Raw genomic sequence first — 27,237 nt, 5'->3', positions numbered from 1 at the left:
ACCTCCATTCTCCAGGCGGGCTCCTGAATTCAACAACTTTCTTAAAATTTTTACACCTCCATTCTCCAGGCGGGCTCCTGATTTCAACAATTTCTTAAAATGTATCAGCCTCCATTCTCCAGGCGGGCTCCTGACTTCTTTAACTTCTTAAAACGTAACACCTCCATTCTCCAGGCGGGCTCCTGACTTCAACAACTTTCTTAAAATTTTAACACCTCCATTCTCCAGGCGGGCTCCTGACTTCAACAATTTCTTAAAATGTATCAGCCTCTATTCTCCAGGCGGGCTCCTGAATTCAACAACTTTCTTAAAATTTTAACACCTCCATTCTCCAGGCGGGCTCCTGACTTCAACGAACCTTAAAATAAATCAGCCTCCATTCTCCAGGCGGGCTCCTGACTTCTTTAACTTGAATCATCTTCTTTCAACTGCTTCCCTCAAAAACTGGTGTCTTATTCCTCCGAAATCTGTTGGGGACAACGCCGGTGTTTTATTCACAACTATGTTATTTTCCTTCTTCACAGACTACTTCCTTTAAAGCTGGTGCCCTCCTTCCACTTGGAACTACTTTCCTCAAGCTGGTATTTTCACTTCTCTGAAACCTGCCAGGGATATCACTGCGGGGGAATTATCTTCCTTCTTTAAGACTAGTTACTTTCCTCCCTTTAACAATGGCAGGGATGATACTGATTTAAAGACCACTACCCTTAAAACTTGGGTTTTCTTGCTTCTTCCATGATTGCTTTCTTTAAAACTTGTATTGCTTTCTCTCGCATACTGCTGGGGACTTCACTTCCTTCAAAACTCGTGTTATCTTCCTCTTCCCTAAGTGACTATCTGATTTCAAGAAAATTTTCGTAATGAGAGAAAATTCTCTGCCCCAGTTTGATAATCTTATTTGTGCCATGTCTTCCCGCTGTCAATAACATTTCATTTACCTGCTTCAAATCAAAGAAAAATTTGTTAGTTTAAAACGTGGTGAGTGGTCGTACCACTCCTGCCGGGGATGGTTTTCCTTTCTCCCTTTCCCTGCTTTGCGTTTTATTACAAAAACTTGCTGAGGATGATATTATTTGTTGGGGATGATACTCCTGCTGGGGATGGTTTTTCTTTTTCCTTCCCTCCCCGCTTTGTGTTGTCCGACCATCGCGAAACTTGGTCGAGAATCTGTCGGAGTTGTTCCTGTATCTCGCAAATCTGCTGGGGATCCTCATAACCTGTTAATTGTTGCTTTTCCGCTTTTTCCAACTTCCCCTGGAAATTTGGTCCTCTTGGGATCTAGACTCATTCATCATTTGGTCTGTCGACCAACTTCTTTTCGCTTTGTCGCCTTATCTTTGGCATGTCCTATTCGCATTTTTCTTTGCACCACTTTGGCAACTGGTAGTAAGCTCTGAAAATCCTTTTCAAAAACAAATTGATGGGGTGGTAAAGTCTTTAAACCAAGAAATGAAAAAGTGATGATTTCAAAATATAGAAAAAGAAGAAGTCTTTCTGAACAAATGCTGGGGGAAAAGAGAGAAAAGAACTTATCTTAATGATACAACCGATCCCAACTCATGTCGTGCATTCCGAATTAATCAACCCAATCTATTTGTATCAATCAATCTTTCGGATGGCCTCATCTTGCTGCTTGACGGGAGGGCATGCCGGGTCAGTGGGCAATTTGTGAACCACTAAATCCGTGCTCAACCCCGGCATGTCGTCATACGACCATGCAAAAACATCTTTGAACTCAATAAGTGCTTTGATTAGTTCTTAACTGATATTTGGTGCAATGTGGATGCTTATTTTAGTTTCCCGGATATCATCTGCATCCCCTAAATTGATGGCTTCTGTGTCATTTAAGTTGGGCTTGGATTTCTCTTCAAACTGGCTTAACTCTTTGTTTATCTCTTCGAAGGTTTTATCCTCATCGTATTCTGATTCATCATCATAATCGACCTCTTGTACAATTAGTTCAGAATTAGATTGATTTTTTAGACCGAGTTGAAGATCCGTTGTGCATGCCATGTCATTAAGACCAGTATAAAGAGAACTGTTCAGAAAAAGAAAAGAAGAAAACAAAATGAAAAAGAAACAATAAAATAAGGAATGAAGAAGAAACTTTTTATTTTATTGAATTATGGGATAACAAGGTTTCACACTTTGATGAACGCAATAAAAATAAAAAGGAATCTGGATTACAACCCTGGAATAATCCAGAAAACAAGAAGGAAAATTAGAGCCAACTACCAAGACTCCCTCCGAGTAGGAAGGGGAGTAGCTGTCCAATTGTTGACATTGGCCCTAGGCCCCACAAACTGTATGTCTGCCTTACTGGAACCTTCTCCAGCTTCTATCATGTTGACATCGGCGAACACCCTTTCAAAGCCTTCATTCAAATCTCCATCTAGCCCGATCAGTGGTCCGAGAACCTTCGGGACCGACAACTCTCTGATACATGCTCTGACAAATGATCTGGATAGGCGCAGGATTGGCTTAAGGAGGACCTAGGCTTTTTTTCAACTTGCGGGCCCGCTTTACATCTGCTGTTGTAGGCTTGAATCCCACCCCAAAAGTATCTAGGTTCTTGGGCAAATAAACTGGCTGGACAATTCCTTGCAGATCAATCCCCAAACCTTTCCCTGGTACAAACCCGCTGTTTAACATCTCCGAGGCTATCATGAAGGTCGCAGCTGCGATTCTGGGAAGTGGAAGGCCCCCACCCTCAGGAATTTTGTCTACTGAGACTGCGTCAAAAACCTGATAGACCTATGGGCCCTTGTCATCATCCGTTTCTATGAAGGGCACAATGGCATCACTAACGGCATGTGTACCGTCATCCCCGTGTACCACAATCTCTTGTCTATCCCATTCAAATTTGACCATCTGATGCAGTGTAGAAGGTACTGCTTTGGCTGCGTGGATCCAGGGTCGCCCCAACAGAAGATTATACGACACCGCCACATCTATTACTTGAAATTCCATGGTGAACTCGACCGGATCAATTGTCAATTCCAGTATGATATCACCCACTGTGTCTGTACCGCCCCCATCAAAACCTCAGACGTAGACATTATTCTTGTGAATCCTATCATCATCAACCTTCAGTTTGTTCAGAGTGGCCAAAGGACAGATATTGGCACTGGACCCATTATCAATCAGTACTCGAGTGACCACCGAGTATTCATATTTCACAGTCAGGTAGAGTGCTCTGTTGTGTTCTGTACCCTCTACTGGCAACTCATCCTCAGAAAATGTCACTCGGTTTACCTCGAAGATTTTGTGCACTATTTTCTCCAAATGGTTCACTGAGAGCTTGTCCGGAACATGGGCTTCGTTCAGAATCTTCATTAATGCCCGACAATGATCGCTTGAATGGATCAACAAGGATAGCAACGAAATCTGGGTCGGGGTCTTCCTCAGCTGCTCCACAATGGAGTAGTCTTGTGCCTTTATCTTCTTCAAAAACTCCTCTGCTTCTTCCTCCGTCACTGGCTTTTTTATTGTTATAGGATTGGCCCTTCTCAATTCTGCGGGAACAAAACACCTTCCCGAACAAGTTAAACCTTGGGCCTCGCATACTTCTTCCACAACCTCCTTCCCCTTATGCATCACTGTCACTTGACTGTAGCTCCAGGGTACAACTTTCTCACTTGTTATCGGCAACTGCGTTACTGGCCTGATAACAACTGGTTCTACGCGGGCCCCCTTCACCACCAATACTGGTGTGCTTGATACTCCCTGTAGCACTACCCTGACTGATTCTGGCTTCTTCGCAGCAACAGACGAACCTTTCCCCACTACCACAAATGGCTTGTCATCTACCTTTCCCAACTGTACTACTGCCTTTCCACTGGTCAACTTTTCATTTGGACTGGCACGAATCATCATTACCATTTGTGAGGGTTTCTTAGGCTCTCCTCCTTCGTGCATTAGTTCGATCATGTGAGCCTCGTGGTGCACCGGCAACGGGTTCTCATTGATGTTAGGTGCCTCTGGTGCCTGAACCTCGATCCTATTTGTGTCAATAATATCTTGTACGGCAGTCTTCAACTTCCAACACTTCTCAGTATCATGCTCGGGAGCCCCCGAACAATATTCATAGCTTACCGAGTGGTCCAAATTTTTGGGAAGGGGATTTGGCAATTTGGGCTCAACAGGACTCAATAGGCCTAACTGCCTCATTTGTGGAACAGAGTAGTATAAGTTTCTCCCAACGGAGTAAATGTTCTCGACCTCTGCACCTTTTCTTTCCTGAAAGTCTGATTCCCACGGAAGCTTGGCCCTGAAGGATTCCTGTAGGCCCTTGGTGGTGGATATGTGTTTTGTGGAGGTGGATATGTATGTTGGGGAGCCAACGCACGCCATTGCGGGCGAGCCGGAGGCTGGGTGTAAGTTTAGGCGTGATGGACGGAGAAATGTGGCTCTTGTGGTGGATAATAGGGTTGTGGAGGGTTGTATGGAGTGTGTGGATAATTTGGGTAATGGGGTCTGGGTTGGTAGCGAGGGGAAGAACCTTTTGATCTGGACCAAGTACCTGCTTCGACTGTTGCGACCTCCTCTCTCTTCTTTTTCCCGAGCGCACCTCTCGTGTCGCTTTGGATAGCCTGAGTTGTGGCCTTGATTTCCGAATAACTCATTATCTTGTTGGACCTAAGTCCCTCTTCAACCATACCGCCCATTTTTACTACTTCATTGAAAGATTTACCAACTGACGTCACCAGGTAACCAAAGTAAGTTGGCTCCAAAGTTTGTAAGAAGTAGTCCACCATTTCACCTTCTCTCATTGGTGGATCGACTCTTGCTGCTTGTTCTCTCCAACGGAATCCGAATTCCCTGAAGCTCTCTCCAGGCTTTTTCTCAAGTTTCAACAGTGTGAGACGGTCAGGGATGATCTCAAGGTTATACTGGAAGTGACCTGCAAATGCTTGTGCTAGATCGTCCCAGGTATACCACCTGCTAGGATCCTGCCTCGTGTACCATTCCAGTGCGGACCCGCTTAAGATTTGACCAAAATAAGCTATCAGCAGCTCATCCTTTCCACCTGCCCCTCTCATCTTACTATAGAAACCTCGTAGATGTGCCATGGGATCACCATGTCCTTCATATAGATCAAACTTTGGCATCTTAAAACCTATCGGCAATTGAACATCGGGGAAGGTACACAGATCTTTGTAGGCCACACTAACTGGGATGCCCAATCCATGTATATTCCCGAAGGATTTCTCTAAGCTTTTCACTTTACGAAGCACTTCGTCCTGCTTTGAATTCTTAGCCGGACTCTCAGTTTCTGCCGGGAGGTGAATGTGAGGGGTGTAAGTGTATGGCTCGGGTGCTTTGAAGGTGAGTTCGGGAGGATAGTATTGGTTGTCTTGAACCTAAAACACTGGTTCATCGGATGATTTTTGCAATGTGGTAGGTGGAGGTGCCACAAAAACAGGAACAGTTGGTGGAGGAGGGTTTTGTTTAGGTAGTGGAGCTTGGGGATTATAGGAAGTTTCCCCCTAATAGTATTGGGCAATGGGGAAGCTCATTGATGGACCGGTGGAAGGGTGTTCCGGAGTCCGAGCCGGTGAGATGGTAGGAGTAGGGGAAAGTATTGGTGATGTTTGTCCCCTAGCCCAGGATAAGTGCGTCTCAGCTATCTCTTGTCTCAACCTGCCTACTTCCTTCTTCATCATTTGCATCTCCGTCTTTTCCTCCTCAACACTTTTGTCCGAACCAGACATACTTTCCGAAATGGGCCCTTTAGATTTTGTGTGGTAATGGTAATCTGCCAGAATATTCTAACGAGCTAACTGTTTCGAAATCTCTGTTATCAACAACAAACTTGTTAGCGTTAGAGTTTAACACATATTGCAATTTCATGTTAGGGATGCAATGTTCCTAAGCAGTATAACCATTTCTATCATGTCTTTTCTTTGACAGCGCGTCATTCCGACTTCTTTTAAGTGCCTCCAAACTTTCCCTTTTAAGTGATGGTCGAATCTTATGTGGATTGCCTACGTATCATGTCCCCGCATAAATCAGACCGTGCGTAGTTCTACCACATAAATGTGAAAGCAAATTTTGGGAATTTTTTGATGGAATTTTTTTTTCTTTACTGAAATTTCGTAATACAAACTAAACAATTTTTTGGAAAGGAGAACAACCTGAAGTAAAACCAATTACTGACTATTTTGATGGAAAAGAGAATATACAGACAGACAATAGACTCTAAAAATGAAAACACCGACTTGAACTACAAATGCATTAAAGCTCCAAAAGTTGGTGCTCGCGAGGCATCGTTCGGCCTTGCCGCGGGCTTAGGTGCGAGACCCCTTTCAAGTTGCTCCAGTTCGTACATTGTCCGCTTGACGAAAATCATTACTGCTGACATGAAGGTAGTGTGGGTCATGTCTTCACACTCCCGACATTTCCTGGTTATAGAACGAGCAATAGTCAGAATCTTGTTCCTGGTTTGATTTTTCTCTAGGAGTAGGCGTTCTATCTGATCCCCTCTAGCCTTCAAAACCAGAGAATCATGCAGACGTTGTTTCCGTAACTGCTGTATTTCACCTTCCATTGAGGCCATCAGATTACAGCAATGTTTACTATCGGTTTCAAATGCCTTGGCTTGTTTATCCGCCTTGCTCTCTAGGGTGGTCACATTCCTTTTTAGACCGACAATGGTCTTTTCATAATCTTTCCTTGCCTGCTGTAGGTACCGTGTGCGCTCTTTCGTTCTTTTTGCCCATTGTACCTGGAGTTGTGCTATGGTACCCTCAGATTTCTTCAAATCATCCCGGCACTCACCGATTTCCTTCTTTAGTCCGTAAATCAATCTTTCATCCGACCGACTCCTTTGCTGATTGTCAGCATCTATCCTCATTTGTTGGATCTGAGCCTTGAGAGCCTCATTTGCTTGGGCTAACCTGTTCTTCTCTCCCTCATCGGCAGTAACTTGCACCTTGTTCTCAAATTTCAGATCCTTGATCTATTATTTCAGCTTGCCTACTTTGGCCCGGTATTCGCTCTCTTTGGCCAACCAGTCCCACGGTTCTTGTGACGCCTCAACGAACTCTTGAATGTGAGGTTTTTTGGTTGGCCTTTCGTGCTCAAGTTCTCTCATGTACCAAGCAAGGTATCCTGGCGCCACTTCGCCTTTGGCCGGATCCTGCACGCAAGTATCTGCTTTTAAATATTGGCATTCACTCCAGATCTGACGAACTCTTGCTTCAGGGAATTGTCCATCAGGGCTAATCTCAATTACTTGAGCACTAAGATCTTCTTCCTGAGGCACTGTTTGGCATCTCCCGAGCTGTCTCAAAACCCGATATGGCGCGTAAGGCTGAATGCTCTTGAGCCCCATCAATAGTGTAAGCACGTGATTTTTGCCCTATATGAGAATTACTCCCAAAAAATTCAAAAATAAAATGATTTTTCTTTGGTGTGCAATTTTGTGATATTTTTAGATAATTATTTGTGTTTGTCTGTGCATGTTTATTTGCTAAATTAATAAAAAATATACAAAAATATGCCGCATTTTGCATGTAGGATTTAATTCTACAATTGTTAGTAATTAAGTTTGTTTTACAAAAATTAAAAATTACAAAAATAGGCATCGTTTGCATTTTTAGCATTTAATGTCCAAATATACAATTTTATGCTTAATTATTACTTAATTGTGCGTTAATTGTTATGGGGAGTTAAGTTGCGCTTTTATAACTTAATTTAGTTCTTAATAATAGTTTAAGTATTTCTATAATTTAGTTTAAGAAAAATAAAAGAGGAAAAGAGAGCAAAAAATAAAGAAAGTCGGAATTGGGCCCCTTCTTCGATTTCAAGCCACAGGCCCAAAAAATGACCCAATCTTCCCAAACGACCCAGTCCATTTCGAACTGGGTCGACCCAGTCCAGTACCAACAACCCAACTCCCCCTCTTCATTTTCATTTTCATTTTTACAAAACAAAAATAAAACAAAAAAAAAGAAGAAACCCCTAGACTTAAACCATCCGCCACCCCCCTCCCTATCATCTTCTTCTTCTCCAAGCTTCACCAAGCTCTCATGGCTGCCCTGTCGTCATCTTCTTCTTCTTCACTTCTGTTCATTCACGTCCAAATGGTTCTTTTCTATTTCTTCTCCAACGTCAAGCTCCCATGGTTATTGGTTGAGCTCCGGTCATCTTCTTCCTCGTTCCGCCTAAACAGTCCGTCACCCATAACCCCGCCCAGCAGTGAACCAGCATCCATCATCCCCAGTCCCGTTGTCTTCATGTCCAAACGACTATTGTCGCCATGGACAACTACACAGCCGACACCATGATGTCGATGCTGCTGCCGTTGTGCCGCGATGCTGCTTCCTCCGAGTTGTTGTTGCCGGTGTTGCTGCTTCACTTCATATTCTTCGAGCTAGAGCTCGACCCCGCTCCATTCCAGCTGCCTCGTCAAGCTGCTATAGCTCGCCATGGCCAGCTGCTTCTGCTCTCTTCTTCGTTTCATCCAAACAAACCCCGTTGCAGCTGTTTCAATCCAGTCCGAAAACGAGGTTCAAACCATCTCGTTTGTTCGAGTTTCGGTTGAGGTCGTAAAAACAGTCCATACGAGTTCATCATCGATCGGTCGTTGTTGTCGTTTCATTTCCGGTTAGTTGGTTTTTGAGTTTTATTTTTTGAGTTTATTTCGTTTTTATATTTTTCGAAGTAAAAATCGATAAATGTTCGATCCTTGTTTTGTTCATGCCTATCGTTTGAATTAATTTTTAGTTTGTTCATGTGTTTTGTTAATTTAATTTTCAGATTCAAATGGAAAATTAATTAGTTGTTTTTCATGTTTATTTCATGTTAATTTTATTCATTTTTTGTAAACAAGGAATTGTTAGTTTAATGTTTGTTAGATTCAAATTGAAGTTTAAATTAATTATTTCTTCAATTTGTTTCATGTGTTTTATGTATTTTCAGAAATTGTTAACATTGTTTAAATCATGTGAATCCGTCATGTTTGTTGTTTTAAAAATAGATTCATTCATGTTCATACTTTGTTGGGTTGATCTTGAATCCGAAATTTGTATAGTTTGATTTCTTGTTTATCATTTATGATTATTTCTTGAATTTGTCTCATAATCTTGTTGAAGTTTAATATAGGAATTGTTGGTTGTAATGTTGTTATTAAGTTCAATATTATTGAATTTAGAAATCTAAATATACTTGTTTGATTGTTGTTGTTGTTGAATCTGAAAATAAGTTTGTTGTTGATATTGTTCAATCAAATTTTAGTTGTTCTTTGTTGTTCAACTTGTGTTCATGTGATGTGTTGTTTGAATTTATGTAGAAATTGGTCATATTGGCTATATTTTGGTTGAGTTTGATTAATTGATTTGTTATAGCTGATGGGGGTAATTTGGTAATTTGTAGTACGTTCAGGGGTAGTTTAGTAATTTCAATAAGATCGGAGGGGTAGTTTAGGAATTGTACATTTTTATAATTTTTTATGTGAAGCATGGGGGACAAAATGTAATGGGGTGGGTTGTGATATGGTTGTTTAATATAAAGGAGGTGTGACAAATAGAAAGTGGACCCTAGATGCCGGCATATGGATGACCTCATCCACGGGCAACCATCCTAGTGTCCACTGTATTTGGCTGGCGGTGAGGGTCCGAAAGAATAATGTCCATGCTGTAACTCCCTCGGGTAGACTGGCCCCCTGGATTCTTGTGTAGAACTCTTCTATGCAAGTTTTCTTCGAGGAACCATAACTCAAGAGCTGGGAACGGTGGCAGAGATGCTCAGTCATCCATATTTGTAGCAACAAGTTACACCCCTCGAAGAAACTTCCTCTGGCTTTGCAGGCCGTGAGAGCTTTGAAGATATCATATACTATCATAGGCGCAAGAGTGTTTTTGTCTTGAATGAGCAAAGTACTGACGACCCCGGCTATTTTCAGATCAATGTTTCTGTCTTTCCTTGGGAATACCAAAAGGCCCAAAAAGGTTACCATAAAAGCCACTCGAATGCTCGTCCCACTTCTGACGGTTACCCTTGCTGCATAACTTGTTATCCGGGTTGTTGAATCCTCCGACATGACCGTATCTGTCGTATATGAAGCGCGAATTACAAAAACCTGCGGCCAAATCTGGGTTGTGGACCGTCCTAGGTATCTTTAACGAATCTAAGAACCGATGCACAGTAACAGCTCTTGGAGCAACCAGGTATTTTTGCCTCAACGGAACTTCAGCATTTCCGATGTACCCGGCTATTTCCTCCAAAGTCGGGGTGAGTTCAAAATCGGAGAAGTGGAAGACATTGTGTGTCGGGTCCCAGTAGGTGACCAAAGCTCTTATGATATCCCCCCGAGGCTGGATTTCCAATAAACCCGTAAGACCTTTCAGATATTTCTTGACCTCATCTTACCCTTCACCACCTAAATCATCCCACCATAATCGCAACTTGAAAGGGATTTTGGTCATTATTGAAAAAGGTTCATTTTGTATTATGCTCATCCTGCACATTTATTTAGGTGATTAAGAGATAAAATTTATTTGACTCAACACACTGACTGAAAGGAAGATCCGGTTCCACATACGGCTTTTCAGCATTTCGGGAACGAAGATTTTAAAGCTGGGTGAGTCAGCCGGTCAAAAAATCCAAAATGACTAAAAGTGGCTGTTTATGCAAAGTCAACCTTCCGGTGTCCCTTTCGGGAACATTCGTCTATTCCTGCCAAAACGGCATCACCTGATTTATTTATGTTGACAATTAAAATTTTGATAATTTTTTGGCTATTTTTGCAAAAGGGGAGGTTGGACCCGATGAGGGTTGCCTACGTATCCCGCACCCTGTGAGATTTAAACCGGCGTAGTTCGGGACCATTTTCATAAACAAACCCCTTTTTTCATTTTTTTTTTCAAAAATTCGACAGAGTTTCGACGCTATTTGGACATCGATTTTTTTCTTTCTTTTCAAAACAGGCGATTAACTACTTCTATCTCTCTTTCCTCAAAGTATTCAAAAGCCGGTCAGCATGCAAGTCCGAAGCAAACAAATGCACAGGTAGCAAGTTTGATGCATCAGGATGGTCTTTTGTCATTTTGGTGCACCTGTCCTAGACAGACCCAACCCCTGTGTTGAGCCTCCAAAGTCAAATGCACATGATGCAAACAAACGCTCCTACTAAGGATCCGGCATGAAGCTGAGTTATTCTATGTTCGTAACCTGGGTATTTTTTCTAGACTGTGTACCCGAGCGGACAACTCGAGTCGAGGAGGGGGCTACGTACCGGGGACCCGCGGGATCGTCCGGCTTTGTAACTTGTCCGACCTCTTTCTTATTTCAAGGTATGACACTAATAGAATAGGGAGTCTCGACCAGCAAGCTCCTCCCCGGAGGTAAGAAGAGAAGGGTTTCGGCATAGTTTATATATAGTTCAGATAACATCAAAGCGGTAAAAGCATCATTTAGCACATTAGGCCCAAACAGGTAACAAAATCAGATAAAGCCAAATATAACAATTTATCTAAGCTCGAATTTTGAACCCTGAACCAGAGATTTTGGGTTGTTCCCCAGCAGAGTCGCCAGAGCTATCACACCTCCTTTTTCACCTACACCCCGTGAAGGGACGTAAAGGGAGTTTTTCCAATTGAAGGACAATCGAAACGGGATTTATTATTTAATTCAGAGTCGCCACTTGGGAGATTTATAGTGTCCCAAGTCACCGGTTGAATCCCGAATCGAGGAAAAGATTAACTCTGTTTAATAGTCTGTGCACCAGAAATCCGGATAAGGAATTCTGTTAACCCGGGAGAAGGTGTTAGGCATTCTTGAGTTCCGTGGTTCTAGCACGACCGCTCAACTGTCATATTCGGCTTATTTATCTGACTTTTAATACATGTTGAATCTATGTGCAAAATTTTACTATGAACCGCTTTTATTATTATTATTATTTTTTACCGAGAATTACAACGTCGTGAAAATACATCTCGAACCACGTCACATCAATGCACCAGTGGTTATTGACGCATTTCAACTTTGTTGAGATTTGGATTTGGGTCACATAAATGTGCACCCGAGTTTAAGAAGATAACATTATTAAATACGCACCTAAAGAGACTAAGGTATCATTATTTTGGGTAGGGCCGTGAGATTTTGCTAAACGGCCCATCCCGAAGTCTAAGTAATTTTAAAACAAATATTTATTGAGGGCCCCGCAATTTTATATTTTTATTTGACGAGACTCGTCTCGTTTATTATTCAAAAGGGCAAACCTAATAGCGACTATGATTTGCTTTTTCTATTTTTGTCTCTGGAAGAAATAAAGAAAAGGTCCTAATTAATTGATACGTCAACAACCTTACTATGAGAAAGGCTGCCTCCAACATTGGGCCTACAAGGGCTTTGCAGCCTGACGAGCCCGAGGTTCGATCCTGGACGGGAACATCGCAACACGAATCTGGGCAGCCCAATCGGCTCCGAGCGAATCATCTGATAGCCTAGACCCAAACAATATTTTATTTACATTATCAGTACTGAACTAGTGCTCGAATAACTTGATTTTTAAACTATTGGGATACGGAAGCGAACTATATGAAATCCGGAGTTATTTGAACTGGTTTTACAATTATTGAGACAAATCAATGATTAAACTTGAATCAAATAGCAACAAAATAACGGCTAAGGCTATTAATGACTTAGAACACCCTTACAGGGCATGACACAGCAGGTTTAGGTGACAACCAAAATAGCAGTTGTGATGAAGCAGTTCAATTGACCAAGCAATTCAGAACATTTCAAATGATCGAGCAAAAACAATGTGACGAACTGAATATATCCACAGGCTCAGTACTAAGTTCAACTTATACCAACAGGCTCGTTTTAACATAACATTTAGGACAGAAACGACGCAGGAGGGGAAACAGACTAGCATGAACCATGAAATCAAAACCAACATTACACTACTATCATGTTAAATTAACATTCAGGCCTACCGGACTAATCGACGATACTTATTCAATCGATTACACAAATTATAACACATAACAATTACAGCAAATAGAAGCAATGATAGAATTGGACCAAATAACATATCTGGTGGAGAAGGACAGAATCAAACGACAACAATTGAAAAACCCATAAAACTACACTCAACAAAGTAAACAGAATAATCAAAACCAAAAATGGAATAAACAAAACAAAGAAAAATACCTCCAGAACTCGTAAACATGGGCAACCTTGATTTGAAACCAAACTTGAACTGCTTGAGGTCGAACGGACCTTAATCGAGTGTTCTCAACTGAGAACACTTCGACTAAGGTCCACTAGACATCCAACTTCCTTTGATTTAGACAGATTTCAGTCTTTGGTTTTCTAGGGTTCTTGGGGGTTTGATTTAGGGTTCGAGTGTTTCCAGCCAGATTCGAACCAAACCCATGGTGGTTTGGTGACGAGGGAGGTCAGGGACATGTCTGGTATGAGTTTGGGATTGGTTGGGGTAGATCTAGTTTTGCTCGAATCTTCGACTGAAGATTCGATGGGTTTGAGGGTGATTCGAGGGAAACTGATACAAGATCTGGAAAGAGGATGTCGTGGGGAGGCTATGGTGTAATTTTGGGCGTGTTTGGACCACCGGAACCGCCGTGAGGCGATTTTTGGTGGGCGGAGGACGGTGGTTGAAGGTGGTGGACATGTTTGGTCTCTGAAGCTCAGAGACAAAGGTGGAAGGGGGGTATGGCTTTGGGGGCGTGGGGTAAGGGATTGATCTTATATACGGAGGGGTGTTTTAATCTCGGCCATTAGATTAATTAAGATCAACGACCATGATCACGGAGGTTAAACCATACGACGTCGTTTGGTTTAAGGAGGGGGGTCGGACTGAACCGGGTAATGGGTCGGGGATCGGATTTGGTCAAAGCTTTGGGACCGTTTGATCAGCTGAGATCAACGGTCCAGATTGAGACGCCTGAAACGGCGTCGTTTGATAGAGGCTGGAGACGGGTTGGATTGGACCTGGACATGGGGTATGACTTTGGGCCTGAACATTTCCCTTTTTAACACTGGCCCAGTCCGGTTTCTTACTCTTAAAACTTGTTCCTTCTTTTTCTTTTATTTTCTTTTCCTTTTAAAAAACTAAAATTCTAAGTTGAATTATAAATTAACTTATTAAAATACTAATTAGCTCTTAATAATAATTATCAAACATGATTAAGTACCAATTAAAATATATGATCACACAACTAGACCTTAAATGCCTAAAATGCAAAGTACATTATTTTTGTGATTTTATTCTTGACCTAACAAATAAACAGGCACGAACAAATGCAAACAATACAAAAATTCACAACAATTGAAAATAACACAAAATTTATTTTATTTTGAATTTTCTAGGAGTAGTTCTCGTAGGGCAAAAATCACGTGCTCACAACTGTGTTTTTGTAACTTGTGAACTTCAGCTCTAGAGCTGAAGTTTTTGTTTTGTAACTGGCAAAACTTCAGCTCGCTGAAGTTTTTGTTTTGTAACTGGCAAACTTCAGCTCTAGAGCTGAAGTTTTGTTTTTGTAACTGGCGAACTCCAACTCTAGAGCTGAAGTTTTTGTTTTTGTAACTAGCGAACTTCAGCTCTAGAGCTGAAGTTTTTCTGATTTGCTCTTGTCTCACACATGAAAATGCTAGTCTGGTTTCTTCTAAGGAATTACTGTGTCGTACAAGTATTATTTAAGTATTTATTGTTGTCGTAATATTTTATACAACACATTAATGACTGGAGACAGAAAGACAGGAAGACCGCCTACCTTCCAGACGTTCATGGTTTGAATTTTTTTCATCATTTTGTGTGATTGATTGTTCATCCAAGAGTTTTCCTTGCAATATTTTACTCTTCTCCAATGTGAGTTCAACCATGGTTGTCGAAAATCTATTTTAGTTTGTATTTCAGTTGAAACTCTTAACGTCTGAAAATCATAGTAGTTGGCAGAAAACAGAACTTTGCATAACAATGATCTCTGGATTAACCCCCTCCCCCTCCCAAAAGAAGAAGAAGAAGAAGAAGAAGAAGAAGAAGAAGAAGAAGAAGAAGAAGAAAAAAGAAGAAGAAGAAGAAGAAGAAGAAGAAAAAGAAGAAGAAGAAGAAGAAGAAGGAAACGAAGGAGAAGAAGCAGGAGGAGAAAGGGGCTGAAGTTATTTAAAAAGTGGGTATTATATTAAAAAAATGGGTATAGATTAAATGGGGGTGACCAAATAGAGCGCTCCGTACCATTTTTACTTTTGTGGCGGGTTAAAAGTGAAAAAGCCCAAAAACAAAAGGTGATGTAAGGCTAACATAGAAATGATAGAATTCAAGCGTGAGTGAAGAGTTTGGGACTTTTCTTCTACTCTGTTGACACTTGGCATGAAATATTAGCTCCTCAGTCTTTTTTTCTTTTTCCCATTATAGATTATGTAGTAAAGCAAAAAGAAAGTCCATTTCTGAGCATTATATCCTTGTTTACGTGGCTTGAAAATTGAGTTAAGACTTCCATTTGTTGGAGGTTTTGAGGGACCAATAGAGAGTGGAACATTTACTGGTTACTAATATTTGGATTTTTTTAACATGACCTTCGGGCCAATTTGCGCGCACCTTGATTAGTTTCACGGGATACCTGTCACCTTCCACGAGTAATAGGTACCAAGTAACTCTGTCCACCAAGACTTGAACAGACGGGAAGAAATCACCTAGTATTTTTGCCTCAGCTGAAATTTGACCTAAGAGCTCATTGATTCTCACCCAATTCATTGAACACCATATCACACGTTTGGAAATTTTTAGAGTATTTTTTGCCAATAAGAGATTGACATTTTTAAAGAACCATTGCCTATTAAAACCCCACAAAGATTGACCTACGTAGTGGCCAAGATTTTGGGTTGTATTCTCTTTATTATCACTTTGCAATTTTAAAATTTCATCACATTTGAGTCGATTTGTATGAAAAGCAATTTACCAACACATCACCATATAAGATATGAACATATCTCGAGAATCGTTGTTCATTGAATTTAGATATTGTTTATTACAAGTTGAAAGAATGTGTTCTGAAAAATATTTTTAACTCAATTTATAGTTAATTTTTTTGCACCTATATAAGGCACCCAAAAGCATTATATTTGCCTCGCCCCATCAAGAGATAGTACGGTGCACTAAACTCTTGCTATGTATGGGGTTCGAAAAAGGGTAGCACCACAACACAAATATAAGTACGTAGCCAAGATTTAGGGTTGTGCTTTCTTTTTCGCCTTCCAATGAATCATTCTTTATCTTTTCTCTGTTTTCTTTATGGTGGATTTTTTTTTTGGGGGGTAGGGGCCAGGGGGTTTAAAGAACTACTAGTATTATCTATTTAATATGTTATATATAAACCAACAACGGTTTGTTGGGGAGTGGTAAGCACTCCTTCATACTTAATCGGAGGTCTCGGGTTCGAGCCCTAGTATGGAGTCACCTTTATTAGGAAGGTCTTTATCCTCCAGTGTGGGACTTCCGGTGCAAATTCGAATTTAGTCGGATCTCAATACGGATACCGAACACCGGATGAAAAGCAAAAAAAAATTACTTATAAAACCTTATCCTTAGGTAGCACACTAAGTGTTTCTACATTGTTCTTGATTTGTATCAGTGTACTAGTACCATTTAGGATTTGGGGACGACCGTACTATATTAAGTGGTACTCATTGATCTTTCTACTTTTGTATTATTGTATATATATATATATTAAGAGGCGAAGTTAGAATTTCAAGATTATGAGTTCGGAACTTAATTTTTTAAGTTACTGAATTTTAAATTAATAATTTATGTATATTTAATAAAAAATTTACAATAAATATATGATTTGAACCAAAGCTAGGGTTTGGCCAAACCCGTAATCTACACTGTGGCTCTGCCTCTGTATATAATAAGTAGTTAAATGCTTGCAATTAATACACATACCCCTTCCATTTTGATTGGCTAAATGGTTACTTGTTTTCTATCATTTTTCAACACCTAGCTAGATTTAGGATTTGGTGCCCTTTTTGGAGTTTGTTAGGAATTGCAACTTTAGTTAGTTGGAGGTTTTTGGATTTGTTAGGATATTGACTTAAGTGGCCAATCTCCAATTGCAAGAGATTCATTCACTAAAGTTTTAGAAATTATTTTACTTTATCCATAAAAATAGTTCAACAATATACAAAAGTTATATAATTAATCAATTACTTTTATGCGGTGCACTTAGGATTAATCTTATTGGATGCCAGTTTGAAATAACATGTAAAAAAACATACGCACTCAACATCATTTTTTAATAATATAATAAACAAGAGGACCTTTTTGTTCTTTTGTCAATTATGTGATGACATGATGATAGAGGGAATAAAGGAACGATGAAAGACATATAAGTGACCTATGCATGTAGCAATTTTTCTTGCATTAATAATTTAATATTTGAGAATTTTAAAGGGTATAAATTATTCCATTTATCCAACAAATTTTGTTCACCTAATTTACTCTCTACATTAATGCAGAACTCCTTGTGTTATCTTGGCTGACGGAATTTGTACCTTTCCAGATTCAACAATTAAACTCAATGTTTTTCAAAATGAATATAATTTATTATATATATTTTTTTCACACAAACACACACAAATATAATTTGCGGCAATGATTATTTTGTAATTACAAAAGTTGAAAAGTGGCTATTTATGAATGTTATTATCCTAATGCTTTGGGTCTTTCATCATGGGCTGTGCCTGTTCAAGTAGAGAGTTCAGTCCAGTCCTAAACTCTTTGTTTTAGTAAAATCATGACCCTTGAGCTGGTCCGTGAACTAGGTTTCTGTATAGCTTGTCATTGGTTCGATTCGGCCGATCTATGTGAAGCAATCATTAAATCACCTTTTCTATTCTATACAATGGCAATTTTTCAATTACTTTACTATGCATAACAAAAACAAACTTTTGAAAACCATCCAAATCACCTTAATTTCTCTTCGATATCTCCGCAGTGCACACTGAAATTATTCGGTCATGCAATACTTACTGGATACAAAGAACAAAATTCATTTCGACCCCGTTAGTTCTCAATCATTTCGTGGCATCAGGTGCGACTGAACCATCTATGATGAGGGGGAGCCAATGCACAGGAGAGACATTTAGATAAAATAATACATTCTTGCATCACTTTTTTAAAAAAATAAAACAATAAAACTAATCTAACCTATCTATGCATAGTGAATATAATGTTCAGTTTACAGTATTCAACTCTACAAAACTAATGTGACAGTTATTTTACAAATTAAATTGGGCAAAGATCACTTTAGCATGCGTATGCATAATTCATATATATTTTATATATAACTACAAAAATGTATATATATATATATATATATATATATATATATATATATATATATATATATATATATAAATATATATATATATATATATATAGAACGGCTATACAGTTTCATTTTCCTAATTAAATTCTGCGGTGCTAATTCATGCACAAATTACTGAGAAATTTAGGTACTAAGAATTATACTATGCAGGATAACGAGTAAATAAGAATACATGGATTAGCATTACTTAGATAAGAATACTGAAAGAGAACTACACTTAAATGTACAGAGATACCTAGACAAGAATGCATCAGAACTGAAGCAGCCACCAATGTCAACCAAGTGATGCGCTCTACAAAGATTTAACACTACTATACATTGTAGTTCAACTTCATAGTAACCGTGGTATCCAACAGCAACTTGCACGAACCTCAACTAATTCCACAAAGTACCTAATACTTCGCACAATACATGTAGCAGCAAAGCATGTCCATCAAAGTTTCAACACAGAAATCAATTTTGCCGCCCGCTGAGAGCACTGTAACACATTGAAGTTCAACTTTTCTCGTATTTCATCCCACGCATATGATTGTTAGTTAGTTGCAGATCCATGGTAAATATATGGTTGATCACAAAAACAAAATAACGGAACTATATAGTCATATACTACTGCATTGACGTTCTAATAGTCATGTTACAAACCATTAAACCAAAACCAGTATCCTCCAAACCAGATATCAGAAAAACCACTAAAACATTCAGGAAACTCTTTACAGCAAATGTTCTTGGAATTCTTTTCCTTATGCCACAAGGACTGAAAGTACACACCATGATTAGGTCTGCATAGCATCTGCAGTAGCATGATAGTTTTCCAACTCCTTGTCAAGTTCTTCTGCTGACTTCTCAACGCCATTCTTTCTCCCCCTACCGCCACGACCACGCCCACGTCCACCTCCACGGCCACGACTGCGCCCACGCCCCGATGCATTACCGAAACCTCCACGGCCCCTTTGACTAGAGTGAGAAACAAGACAATTACTTAGAATTCCAACAATTTGTTCACCAAAACAATATGCCCACTATCTTTTTCCTTTATCAAGGGCTTCATCTAATTAGTTTATTTCCACAAATAACAGTAATTTCAATTGGATGTAGTTATTACTTTTACTTAATCGTACATTTGACTTCAATTAAGATGATGCAGCCATGGAAGAAGAGAATACGCTAAAAATCTAACTCCGAAAAAGAACTCCCAACTCTTCAATCTCTAGTGTTCAACATCAAGTGTACATTTGATTAGCTGATCCAAAAGGATCTCTTCATCTAATATTTCATTGAATAAGAGAGAGATTGCACTAACAGAGAAAAGTAAGCTACGAGTCCTATCAACTTCAGGTGTGAGATGTTAAAAATTGCAAACAAATAGACGCCCAACGTCCAAAGTCTCCACAATAGAAGATATGTCTTGCGATAGCTCAAGATGAAACAATATGCATTCAATTAGGCCAATTTGTTAAAATTGCCTTAAAGCAAAAATCCACTGTTCTACTTGTATATGGCCTTAAGGCCGGCCTCCAAACAAACATGTTCCACCCCTACCCTACAGGTAACTAAACAACATCCAGAGAATAAATAACTGTGCACATCAGAAACTCACCTTGAACCACGATTAGCAGCAGACGCAGAACCCCTTCCACGAGCTGAGCCAGGCCTGCACAACACATAGGTTCACATTAACTGCCCAACAAGATATTGGACAACATTTCACCCGTAAAACATTTACTACTTTTGAGCTACAATATTCCTATAAGACAACCCCAACCAAAACAACCGCACCCTAAATAAAAATTCAACTACAAACAAGCAAATGACTCGCATCAACAGAAGAAAAAAAAGCATAGATCTGTCATTATAATAGGGCAAGAATGAGAATCAATTAACAAGCAATCTTTGGCTAAAGCACTACTAAGAAGCTAAAAGCAATTATGTGGACCATTTGCTATTACCGACAACACAACACTGAGTGCAAAATATTCTGAGAGTAAAATGGCGGTACATACTGCAACAGTCTGTTAATAAGTATGGCTGTCACACAGACAACCAGAGATACTAAGAGAGGGAAAGAAAGAAATTAATATTACATACGTCATGACAATTGTCCTCCTTCCACTTCCTCGTCCAACATCTACACGAGCTGATAAGGGCATGTCTGTGGGGGGAGCAACAACTTCTATCTTCATTGGCTTCCCATCCAACTGAACATTGTTGTATCTTTTAAGTGCTTGGTATGCATCACTTCTTCTGGCAAAAACCACCTCAGCTGCACCCTGTAAGTGATTTAACAATTTACCATCAAGGGTAACTCCAAAACTATACAAGCTAGTACTACAAAAACAACTATTTAATCTAAAAGAAACAACTGACAAACTGATACAAGTGTAAAAGACACAGAAAAGCAGGATGTTTAAAACGATTAATTCAGCACCACGAACTAACAGTTGAAGGTTAAAAATAAGAGAAATATAAAGTCATGAAGCTGGACACCAGCATCATTGGCCAGCTGTTATGATAAAGGGGTGATCTACAAGTGTATGGAGCAGCTTATTTGAAATTATAAGAACAAAACATATATATAAACATATTCAGAAATGTGTGCCATGCAGATTATTATTTTTCCATACACTAGACTCCAATATTCATTTTTCACAGGCTTACCCACCAAGGAGTCTTTTATTCCTACAACCTCACTGCTTCAAACCAATGATTTCTACTCCATCTCAAATAACAGATGTGATCCTTTGACATGACACAATTATACAGATATAAAGAGCTCAAGTATCAAAAAATCTGAAAGCTGTTTCCAAATGTGGGTCTCGTGTATTACTTTGCATTATCAAAAAATCTAGATACTTAGTAAGTATCGTAGGAGGCTATTTCCCCGTTAATTGAACTTCTACAACTCAAATACCAGTAGATGCATTTCTAAACCACATCAAGCTTCAACCCAACCACTTCTAGTACAAACTAGGCAGCATACACATCACCAACTGATGAATAACTTGTGCATGTGATAACCAAGCAATACGAGTAAAAGTTAACACAGAACTATGCTTTAAATTAGCAGAAAATAACTTACACTTGGACGACCATTTTTGTCATAGTGGATAGCATATCGTATCAGTTCACCAATCTCGGAGAAGAGTTCCTGTGTAGCAAGTCCTCTTTTAACAGATCTTGAAAGATATCTATTGCGAATAAGTATATATTTGAAATACATGCACAAGCTGTACCCTTATATCTGAATTTGTCACTCCAATATCCAAGTTGGAAACATACACCTTAGTGCCACTCTCCAATCCAGATGATATTCCTGCAGCTCTAAGACTATCTTCAAACAAGCCATTGCCATTCTGCCATGGCAAATTCTTCGTTCTGCGGAAAGACTGAAGAGAGCATGCCCAAAATATATCCAGGTGGAAAGTTAAAAGTCAGCAATACTACCAAAAAATAAGACAGATAACCATTCTTCAAGATTAAATCAGATATCATCAGCGTTCCATCGAACTAGGAGGAGTTTCTTACGTCGAATTGCTCAAAAACAATGAAATCTAATAGAGAAAGAGGAATGAACTATGGATAAAAGTGTTGATGGAATGGTGGAGTTGACCCACTGCACATCAACAGGTCCTTAAACAAAAGGTGAGAGCTCCACTTCTGATGTTCAGTGAAGGAAGCCACTTTTGCAAAGAGGCCATGAACTAGATCGTAACAGAAGATCTCGACTCCACAGCAGTTCCACATATTGCAGTAGGATCCTTTACGACAATCACAAACTTCCTTTTAAAGCAATTGCTATTAGATAGTGAGGATTAGAGATGGTTAAGAAAGTACAACCCTCTAGATGTTACGGAAATTAAAAGGTGAAATCTCTTTAATTTTTTCCAGTTAAAGAAGCACCTCAAGCAACATGCTACACAAAGAAGCAATGTGCCACAACAGGGCCACCTGAATATCCCATTTTATCAAAATCCATTGCACGTTCCTCGCAGAAAACCCATTCGAATGGAAGGAGTTAGAGGATCATCAATACTTTGCACAACCATTTGACAGCAAGTGAACTTTCTCCTTAGAGCCAAACATGTCAATATCTCTTGTATGTCAATTCTATAGCAAATATACGGAGAACCCTCCGTTTCATTTCTAAAGCATATGAAATTGTCTAGGAAATGCAAAAGACTCCATCAGTTTCGAGCTTGCCTTGGCAATTCTGTTGGCAGATGGCCGAGCATTTACACCAAGTGGCACTTTACGAGGAGCTCCTGTTGTTCTTCCACCTCTAAATGATCCTCCTCTTCCACGTCGGGCCCTGCCTTGTCCTCTACCACCTCTCTCAGTATTTCTCCTACTTTTTATCATATCATCAAGAGTCATATCCAAGGAAGCCATGACGTATTCAGACAACAAAAACCTCAGCTGAAATATCAGTCTGCAGACAAGGACGAAGTAGTTGTATATTTTAGTACTTAACAAAGAGAGAACAGAAGTTGAAACTTCTGACACCATACTCACATTAACGAACAATACTCAAATCAGAGATAAAGCTCTAACAGACAAATCTTCTACAATAAATAAGCAACAAGAACATGTGAAAGTTAAAACACATGGCGTCATAGACGGTATAAGTTTCATATCACCAAGTAAACTGGTTAATTCAACACAGATCTGGCATAACCATGGATCTACAAACCCAAGACCAAAATTTGCCAAAGCCCATACAAGTCCTCTATATCAATTCTTAGGCTTATTGAGGAAATATTATCGACATAAAGTTATAACATTATAAATCCACAATAATACATAAATCTTTACCAAATTATATTCTGTCTCAAAGTAATTTGTCCCCATTTTAGACGGATGAATTAAATCAATGAAAAACTAAAAACATGTATACTAAACACTCACACAGATGTAAATCTGCAAACAAAGGCAAACCCTGTATATATACTAAGAAAACTATTAAACATGAACAAATATTAAATTTTGAACAAAGTAACTCAAATAGTCAACGGGTTCATTGGCATCCTGAACCCATAAAGTTCAAACCCTAAATCCGCCAAATCAGCACACGGATCCATAATAAAACATGAACTTAGCAACTTATGTTAAGTCAACTTCTTTATGGGTTCATACCCGACACATATGTGTCAACATACGGTACCGGTGTGTGCAATTTTTTTGCTAATTCATAATATCTATTTAAGAATCCGCAAAAAAACTGCTTTACCCATTTTTGACCCGGTCAATACGTGCACAATCAACAATAAAAATCAAAGATCCATGTACTAAACACGAGAAAAGAACAGAAACTTACCAAGATCTGCGATTATTAGAGGAAGATGTAGAGAAATAGAGGAGAGGAAGGGGAGGAGGATGGGGAAAAGTATAAAATGAAATTTTAATGGGTGAAAAGGGTAAAGATTGAAGCTTTAATGGGGTAAAGATTGATATTTTAATGGAATTGAAAGAGATTCAGGAAAATATTTGATCTAGAGGGAGAGCAGCTGGATTACAGAGAGATGAAGCTGGTCGCTTAGGGTTACGGATTTGCTTTTTGTACAGAGATACAGCCAATGGCAGAAGAGTAATATAAGGAGTTTTAAGGAGAAAAACACGGTTTCTGGTTCATGAAGATGGGTCAGCAATTTATTTAATTTAAGGAGAAAAACACGGTTTCTAGGCCCATAAAAACAGGCGTTCCTTCCTTAAAAATGGCGTGTAGCAGCCACTAATTAAGGGTGTTTAATTTTTATCCACTAATTATAATGCTTAACAAAAATAGCCACCACTAATAGAAAAAAGACAATTTTACCCTTTCTTCCTCTCTTTCGCGTTGCATTTCATCTAGAATACCTAAGGTGATTTCATGGTCGGTCTCCTCCATGCTTGATCAACAGCATCAATCCCTCAATCCCTTATATGTGCACATCAATCCCTCAATCCCTTCTCTCTCTCTCTCTCTTCAAAAGAAAATGTCGGAACCCCTCTTCATTTCACACACTGTTGCTGCTTCTCTCAAGCACAAACTTCAACTTTCAAAACCCAAAAACTTTATAATAAACCCATGGATGAATTGCAGTTCAGTTCGACTCACAACTACTGCCACTGCCACTAAGTGCAGTGAAAAAGTGAATAGATGGTCCCTTTATGGCATGAATGCTATTGTAACTGGTGGCACTCGAGGCATTGGGTACTTTTTCATTTGTTAGTTCATGATTTATGTTCTGTTTCAAGATATTTATAGTCTTCAGTCCATCTACCATTAAAAGCAACTATTATGCATATTGTTTCCATCCTACAAGTCAAGAAAATGGGAAACAAAGGACATACGTTATAAAGTAATCCTTGTAGAATTAAGAACAGGTGAACTGTAAGTGCAAGACCAAGATAAGGAATGTTTGTCCTTAACATTTAAACATGGAATTAAAAGTTAAGAAATTGCAGTCCTTAACTTTTGAACAAGAAATTAAAACTTAAGGATTGTCTGTCATTAACTTTTGAACCAAAAATTAAAACTTAAGGAGTGCATGTCCTTAACTTTTGAACCAGAAATTAAAAGTTAAGGACTGTCTGTCCTTTAACATTTAAACATATAATTAAAATTAAGGACTGTCAGTCCTTAACATTTAAATATGGAATTAAAAGTTAAGGACTGTCAGTCCTTAACTTCTGAACCAGAAATTAAAAGCTAAAGACTGCCTGTCCTTTAACATTTAAACATGTAATTAAAGTTAATAACTGCTAGTCCTTAACATTTAAACATGGAATTAAAAGTTAAGGACTGTCAGTCCTTAACTTTTGAACAAGAAATTAAAAGCTAAGAATTGTTTGTCCTTTAACATTTAAACATGGAATTAATAGTTAAGGACTGCTAGTCCTTAACATTTAAACATGTATTTAAAAGTTAAGGACTGTCAGTCCTTAACATTTGAACCAGAAATTAAAACATACAATTTGAAACTCAAGCTACAGGACTTTGTATACAGAAGAACAGCAACAAAGTGAATGACATTTTGTCCTTAAGTTTTTTATTCAATTTGCAAAATGAGGCCAGTAGAATCAAAGTTAAGGACATAGTGTTCTTGTTTCTTTTTTTTTGAATTCAATTTCTAAAATGAAGACACTATGTCCGGAATACAGAATTATCATAAGAGGCGATGTCTATAACTTTATCAATCCTCAGTTGATCGCCGCTATGGTAACTGCTGTTGCTGCTCGTTTCTTCTCTTTGTGTAACTGCTGCGTGTGTTGATAGCGTAGGTATAAGTTATACCAGAAGGGTATTTTCGTCCAGTCAGGTATAAGTTTTTTAAAGGAGTGGCTAAAGTCTAAATACATTGAAAACAGTGACTTTAAAATAAAAGCCACTGCTTTTAGTGGCTATTTGTGTCGTTCGCCCGTTCCTTCCACGCACAAAGATGGGCTTTTTCTATAGGCCAAATTATGGGCATTTGCACAAATGACCTTTCTATGTATTAATAGTGCAAGCTAGCCACTTTTTAAGTTGGAGTTTCACCTATAGAATGTAAAACTCTATCATAATGGCTATTTTTGAATTTTATTCCTTTTTATGCCAAGATATAAATTCTAGGGAAACTACTAGTTATGTCCATTTATAAGTAGCTCATTACAAAAATTGATCAATTCATAAAATATTACTAATATTAGCCAATTAGTTATTTGTAGCAAACAAAATATCAAATTTTTGCTTTCTTTTGAGTGGGTATTATTAGAATATATTGGATACATCTTAAGGAGCTTGAATCTCAGTTTTGGGATGATTTGGTGAAGTTTTGAGGTAGTTTGAATTGAAAATTCGAAGTAAAAACTGAACATGAAAAAATGATATGTGTATCACACTTGTATCGTTTGTGTATCACATATGTATCATATTTGTATCAATTGTGTATCACATGTATATCCATGTATACCTGCAGGTGAGATACATGCGTGATACATGTTTGATACATCTGTCGCAAAAGAATTTTTTGAACCCGATTTAATTATGAATTTTGATACAAAACCAATCCAAATCTTCCTCAAATTTTGTATATTGACTTATCTATATGTTTTCAATGAATTTCAACTGTACCCATTTAAAAAGTTTCTTTTTTGCTTAGATTTTTGAAATATTGTATATATATTTTTGTATTTCATCACTTTATTTGCTACCTCATCCATGAAATTTCCTTTCCGTCTTTCTCTAATGTTGCTAATCGCGCTTAAAACTATGGAATGTGATTTTTGCATGTGATTCTTTGAGAGAAAGAACCTTATTTATTTAATTTTTTAATTTTTATATGTACTTGGCTAGTTTTGGTAAGTCTATGACTAATGGCTAGTGGTTGGTAAGTTAAGACTTATTTGGGACATTTGTATAAGTTTTCCTAAATTCTATCTCGTTAATTCAATTGGCTAAATTTGTTTAATCTTTTACGTAATTATTTTTTCTAAAGACAAATTTACTCCACTGAGCTAAGCTAATGGAGACAGAATTTACAGAGTAGTCTCTAAAAGATAAGGTGTAAATAATCTGAATTCTTAGGAACTTTACCACAATGGGAATTTTTTATTTTCTTTTTTCTTGTCTTTACTCTTTTTAGTTATTTTATGGTAGATGTGAGCCAATAAATTGTGCGAGAAAATTTTAAAACCTTTAGCGGAAATGAAATTCAATACCTTTGCAGGGTGAAGTTGCAACCACTAGCTTACAACTTTAATCGCAAAAATAAAGAAGAGCAGAGCTTTTATTTTGACTCAAAGATTATTATTTTTTAATCGGATGTACCTAAAGGAAGAACTCAAAAGATTCCTTGTGACCAAATATTATCGGGTAAGAGGTGCCCATTTCAAATTCTCACAGGGATCTAGTTGATATTTTTGT

At 38.5% G+C, this 27,237-nt stretch overlaps 1 protein-coding gene across 1 annotated transcript; it reads right to left on the bottom strand.

The window, feature by feature from the left end:
- Nucleotides 1-18,939: 18,939 nt before the first annotated feature.
- LOC107784716 (THO complex subunit 4D) lies at nucleotides 18,940-23,928 on the bottom strand. The gene is made up of 7 exons (XM_016605885.2): nucleotides 23,668-23,928; nucleotides 22,554-22,782; nucleotides 21,587-21,739; nucleotides 21,433-21,501; nucleotides 20,442-20,623; nucleotides 19,954-20,007; nucleotides 18,940-19,310 (listed from the first exon to the last, which is right to left on the bottom strand). The coding sequence occupies exons 2-7, from the start codon at nucleotides 22,740-22,742 to the stop codon at nucleotides 19,130-19,132; spliced, it is 828 nt and encodes a 275-aa protein (XP_016461371.1). The 5' UTR covers nucleotides 22,743-22,782; nucleotides 23,668-23,928; the 3' UTR covers nucleotides 18,940-19,129.
- Nucleotides 23,929-27,237: the final 3,309 nt, after the last annotated feature.

Source organism: Nicotiana tabacum, chromosome 16 (genome assembly GCF_000715075.1).
Source record: "Nicotiana tabacum cultivar K326 chromosome 16, ASM71507v2, whole genome shotgun sequence".
Lineage (NCBI taxonomy): Eukaryota > Viridiplantae > Streptophyta > Magnoliopsida > Solanales > Solanaceae > Nicotiana > Nicotiana tabacum.
Note: the sequence above shows the minus strand (reverse complement) of the source record. Positions and strands in the feature narration are given on the sequence as shown.

Coding starts and splice junctions, on each gene's coding strand:
- LOC107784716 (XM_016605885.2), bottom strand. CDS start 22,742: ATGGCTTCCTTGGATATGACTCTTGATGATATGATAAAAAGTAGGAGA. Junction 20,624..21,432: donor ACAAAAATGGTCGTCCAAGT/GTAAGTTATTTT, acceptor AATCACTTACAG/GGTGCAGCTGAGGTGGTTTT. Junction 20,008..20,441: donor AGGAGGACAATTGTCATGAC/GTATGTAATATT, acceptor TGTGTTGTGCAG/GCCTGGCTCAGCTCGTGGAA.